Source organism: Rosa chinensis, chromosome 6, assembly GCF_002994745.2.
Source record: "Rosa chinensis cultivar Old Blush chromosome 6, RchiOBHm-V2, whole genome shotgun sequence".
NCBI classification, from domain to species: Eukaryota; Viridiplantae; Streptophyta; class Magnoliopsida; order Rosales; family Rosaceae; genus Rosa; species Rosa chinensis.
In genome coordinates this window covers 23145385-23151394 of record NC_037093.1, presented here as the reverse complement: position 1 = coordinate 23151394, position 6010 = coordinate 23145385, and the positions used below count along the sequence as shown (strand labels likewise).

General features: G+C 35.8%; 1 protein-coding gene across 1 annotated transcript; it reads left to right on the top strand.

Moving 5' to 3' along the window:
* The first annotated feature begins 1323 nt into the window (after nucleotides 1-1323).
* Nucleotides 1324-5509, top strand: LOC112170185 (purple acid phosphatase). The gene is made up of 8 exons (XM_024307376.2): nucleotides 1324-1848; nucleotides 2208-2405; nucleotides 2586-2697; nucleotides 2941-3170; nucleotides 3703-3841; nucleotides 4384-4604; nucleotides 4913-5034; nucleotides 5123-5509. Exons 1-8 carry the CDS (start codon nucleotides 1645-1647, stop codon nucleotides 5319-5321), a joined length of 1425 nt encoding a protein of 474 aa, XP_024163144.1. The 5' UTR covers nucleotides 1324-1644; the 3' UTR covers nucleotides 5322-5509.
* Nucleotides 5510-6010: the final 501 nt, after the last annotated feature.

The window sequence follows — 6010 nt, the reverse complement described above, 5'->3', positions numbered from 1 at the left end:
TAGCAATATAGAACCTAACTTTTGGTCTTCTCTCATCTTTCTGCATATCACCACATGGGTGGTTTTTATATAATTCGAAGTCTCCTTCAATTTTCCATCAAGTAGCTAACAACATCAGTGATACGCAACTAAAGAGGCCCATGTCAAGTTGCATATCATGAGTGATACACCATGAAATTTACTATGGAATTTCATGAATAATACACCGTGGAATTTATTATGATATGAGGATAGCATTAGTTTTCTCCAACATTTCAAGTTAAACATACATTTATTTTTAGAGGAAGACTGGTATATGAAGGATGATAATTCAATTGCATGTATGCAATCATAGTGAAAATGGTGTGATTAGGCTTCAGTGAAAGTTGTGGTAACATGCATATTTATATACTTCAACAATAAAATTAGCGTGAAAATAATCGAAAATCAATTTTGTATGAATCATACTCATGCAAATAAATTTTTGTTATGATGTATTCTCTCTTTTCTGTTTTAGTTATGCCTTAGTTTTTCTGTTCTGATCTTAATTCTATTTCATTAACAGAAATCCATGGTCCTGAGTGAGATTTTTATTTTTATTTTTGAGTAAGATTTTGTAGGGAAACTCTTGGAAATTCCATTCACCATTTTCTTGATTCATGGTACCGAATTTAGAATCAAAAGTCGATAAATTAGTTCATTGTGTGAAACTTACAATATAAATAATCTAATATGATCATTCTGGATTTCAAAATTTTAATATTCAATAGCATTATAAAACTTGATTTTTGATCTTTTTCCATCTTTATGTGTATCACATGTGAGGATTTTATATAAAGAAAAAATAAAAACTCAAACCCTCCTTCGTGCTTCCATCAAGTAGCTAACACCATGAATGATACGTAACTAAAGAAAAAGAAAAAGTCCCCATGTCTTTATCTTTGTCAAAGCCATAAAGGCCTAAAGTGTATGCAAAGATCCTCCACTCAATCCACTGCTGGTGAACTGGAACTTCGACCATCAGTTCTGGGGTTGATGGGAGCGCTACAGAATCCCACTCAAAATTTCTTGGTTTACATCAACAATGGCAACTCGTACCAGACTTGGTATAAGGTGAAATAGACCCAAAAAAAAAAAAAAAGAAAGAAATCTTGGGCTGCTTGATAGAAATTGTACACAACTACACTAGTAGGAAATGAAAAATTGGTACATTTCGATGCGAAGATAATGCAAATATTCTTATCACCATGAAACCATGCCCAAGATTAGATTCTCAGGTCATTTTCCTCGTTTTCCAAGTCAAATAAAGCCGTTTCTCTCACTCCCTATCTTTATCTGTACACATTTGCCCCCTTCACGAGAAATTTCGCTGAAGACTCCTAAAGTCAAACACATATTTTCTCCTTTTACAACTCAAATTTGTTTCCTTTTGAGTATTTATCTGAGGGATCCGCAACTGATGAGGCAAAACCAGTTAGGTATATCATTCAAATCGTTGACATGATAATCTGTAGATGCCTATAGCAGCTATGAATATTCCCCGGATTTTCAGTTTAAAAACCATTTACTATCTCCATTACATTATTATTTCGAGTAGTATTTAAGGACTAGTCCTCTCTGACCTCCAATTGAGTCTTCAGAGTGCTCAGCACAATCTCACCAAAAATGGGTGTAATGGGTTTTGCTTCTGCTTCAGTATTCTCTTCAAAGCTAGCTGCTTTTTTGGTTTTGGGTTTGGTTTTGAATTTGGGGTTGGTTTGTAATGGAGGAAAGACCAGCACTTTTGTCAGGAAAGTGGAGAAAACTGTGGATATGCCTCTAGAAAGCGATGTCTTCAAAGCCCCTCATGGCTATAATGCTCCAGAACAAGTATACTCTCTCTCTCTCTCTCTCTCTCTCTCTCTCTCTCTTACAATGCCTAAATTATGATGCTTGCTTTTACTCGATCAATGCTAGATTTTTCTTGTTATGATATTACTTCTGTTTTATTAATTTAGACATTCTTTTTGATTGTGGAAGTTTTGTTTTTTGATTGTGAAAGTTGAACCATTCTAACCCATTATTTAACCATTCTAACCCATTAGTTTATTGTACCTTTATATGTTATTGTTATATATACTTTTTTTCTTTTGAAAAATTATAGCCTTTTTATGGATTAGTAGGTGTGGTTTTGAATTTTTAGTGGTTAATATTGCTCTGGTGTGTGATATATGTGTATTTGATTATAGGTTCATATTACACAAGGAGACCAGCTGGGAAAGGCAGTGATTGTGTCATGGGTGACTGTGGATGAACCAGGTTCCAGCAAAGTGCTTTATTGGAGCGCAAATAGCAAGAAAAAGACAGCTGTGGGAAAATTTTACACCTATAAGTACTACAATTACAGCTCTCCTTACATTCACCATGCAACAGTCAGAAATTTAGAGGTAAATTTGATATGCTTTCGTGTTTTGACTTGTTCTTTTGTTTCAATTGCCTGGGTTGTAGAATACCAGAATCTGTATGAGATGCACGAAACCGGGTTTTGGGATTTGCTGATCAAATGGTAAAATGCAGGCTAAGTGTGTAAATTATATTATGATCGAATCATCTGTGTTCTTTTGCAGTACAATACCAAATATTACTATGAGGTTGGAATCGGACACACAAAGCGGCAGTTCTGGTTTGTAACTCCTCCAGCAGTTGGGCCAGATGTCCCTTACACATTTGGTCTCATAGGTAACTATTTTGTATAAAACAGGATAGATTGTAAATTGATGTAGCTAAGTGGTTCTGTAGTTAAAAGGTTATTGCATGAGACTCTTCCATTTCATCAAGTAAGATGTGTAACCAAATTATTCGAATGCAAGCTATATCATGGAAAGCAGTATTATTTCAGAACTACATTAACCCAATTCTCTGATTATGTGCAATGTAAATTTACAATTCTAAATATCTTTTACCATTGGATATCATTCGCAGGGGATCTGGGCCAGAGCTTTGATTCAAATAAGACACTCACTCATTATGAATTAAATCCACAGAAAGGACAAACAGTATTGTTTGTTGGTGACCTCTCTTATGCGGATAACTATCCCAATCATGATAATCACAGATGGGATTCATGGGGAAGATTCGTGGAGAGAAGTGTTGCTTATCAACCTTGGATATGGACTGCAGGGAATCATGAACTTGATTTTGCTCCAGAAATTGTAAGCATCGGATAAGACATTAGATTGCTGTGTAAAGTAATTGTCTTACCCAAATTCATCATATTGTGTTGTAGATAAGATCATTTGTTTTATGATAATGCCTGTTCCCTCTTTAGCTAATTTCTAGCTTCCTTGCTTTTGTCATTGAAGCCCTCAATTTTATGACTAACTGGGAACATAATGTTTGCCTGGAACTTATATTACAATTATTACAGATGGTAATTGTTCTCTTACTTGTCTTCGTTTAACCAACATTTGGTAGGTATAATGTGTGTTCTAAAATCTGAATCCCACCTATAAGAATGATCCTCTCATGCAGCAACCAAAAGAGTGATAGGAGGTTCTCTACTATAACCTATTATAGCTAATGAGCTTAGAATAAGCATCTTCCTCAATTATGTACAGCTCTAGTCTTCCATGTTCTAATGTTTAACCCAGAATGTGCTCATTGTGTGAATTTACTTTCTAATTCCTGAAAACTTATTCTATGAATTAGTTGTTTTCTAAGAGATTATTGTTAATATTTTTGCAGGGTGAAACCAAACCATTTAAGCCTTACACTCACCGGTATCATGTCCCATATAAGGCATCAGGGAGTACTTCCCCTCTTTGGTACTCAATCAAGAGAGCTTCCTCACACATCATAGTCTTATCTTCATATTCTGCATATGGTAAGGAAACATAGCAGATTCTAAGCTTGTTTTTGTAACTTGTATGCAGCAAATGCTCTTCTGAATGTCTAATCATGAAAATGAAATTTGGAAATCCTTATCTGTATTGTCAATTGCAAACACAACTTTAATTTGTTAAATCCAGCTCCAGCTCCTGTTTCACTCCCTGTTATACTCTCTCTTGGATTCCTCATCAAGCTGAAATTGTTAATCTGTTGTTGTCATGGAATTTGACTTGGTGTTCTGGACATCACTGTTCATACATCTCTCTTAATGACATGTTAGAAGTTTTAATTTTCTTTCTTTCTTTCTTTCTTTCTTTCTAAACATTTGTACTGATTGCTAAAGTGATATCCTAGCGGTGATGTTTCCTGATGACCATCATATCATTTAAATAGTCAGCTAAACAGAGTAGAACTTTATTGTGTCCATAAAATTTCCAATCAACTTGTAACTTGCAGCAAGTTCCTCTATACAGTATGCCTATTTAAATTGATTGCTTCAATAATTACATTTGACACATGATTTCCATACATCCTTAGGTAAATACACTCCTCAGTACAAGTGGCTGGAGGAGGAGCTACCAAAAGTTAACAGGAATGAGACCCCATGGCTGATTGTTTTAGTGCATTCCCCATGGTACAATAGCTACAACTACCACTACATGGAAGGAGAGACCATGAGAGTGATGTTTGAGGCTTGGTTTGTGAAGTACAAAGTTGACGTGGTATTTGCTGGTCATGTCCATGCCTATGAACGATCTGTAAGTACACTCCTTGTTTATTTTAATCTTCTAGTTTCACAGTTGTTTTGCATGGCGCATGCTATCTGCATAGAACTGGACCTGTATCTCCTAAAATTAGATGGTATTCTGCAAGATTTTGAAATCCAACTCTTCCTATTTGTCAAGCATTTTAGTTTTTGACAAATTACAGGAAACCCTTTCGAGGAAAAATACTTTTCTGAAATGCTTTGTAAACAAAAACTGCATATGCTTTTCCGTTCACCACCCTCCATTAATGCTCAAGAATCACATTCTTTTGTCTGATAAGTTGTTTGGATATACCACAGGAGCGTGTTTCCAACATTGCATACAACGTTATAAATGGTATTTGTTCTCCCGTGAAAGATCAATCTGCACCTGTGTACATCACCATTGGTGATGGAGGAAATCTTGAAGGCTTAGCTACCAAGTAAGTATATAGCATGCATGATCCATTTGGTTTTTTCTGATTCAGTGTATCAAGCAATGAATCTAATTTGTTTTGTTTTGTGGTGCAGTATGACAGAACCACAGCCAGCGTACTCGGCTTATAGAGAGGCCAGTTTTGGTCATGCCACTTTTGACATCAAGAACAGAACCCATGCTTACTACAGTTGGCACCGTAACCAAGATGGATATGCAGTGCAAGCCGACTCTATGTGGTTTTTCAACAGATACTACCATCCCGTGGATGATTCTACAAGTGCCCAATCATGATGGTACAAACAAAAACATCATGTTGATCTAGAATAAAATTGTAATTTTTGTATTTGTATTCCAATTCATGAATGTGTTAAAAGTATCTCTTTTCGTCTACATTGACCGAGATGGCATGTTTACAGACTTAACCCTAAAAATGAGAGAATGAAAAGGAAATCCCATATGAACTCGGGAAAAATTCCATATGAGAAAGGGCTCCACATATGCAGCAGAAGTAAAAAAAATTAGCAGTTCGAGGGCATTTTAATTTGTTAAACTATATATGTAAACGTTGTTCCTTATGCACTATGGTGACTCTCCTGCTCGCTGCAGATCCCTGCATCGCTTAAAAGTTACCATATTGTATGTTACTGGAAAAGCATAGTTTGCTCACAGCCATGGTTACATTGGTTACAAGGAGTTGGCTGGAAACTTCAGCATTACCAGAAGCGAAGTAATAATGGTTATGAGAGGACACGTTCAAGTCCCAAATGACTTGGCTAGAGATTTGAATCCTTCTGGTTGGCTGCAAGTACAAGTATGATGACATTGGTATCAAAGTCTTCAGTCCACTTCTCTCACCATGTTTTGTCAAGTCAATATTCTGTGATTCTAGCAATTTAATTGATAGAAACAAGCAATAGCAAGAAGCTAGATATGGTGGCTTGTGAGTAGGAGATGTTTAATCAGTTTGGTCATATATTTGC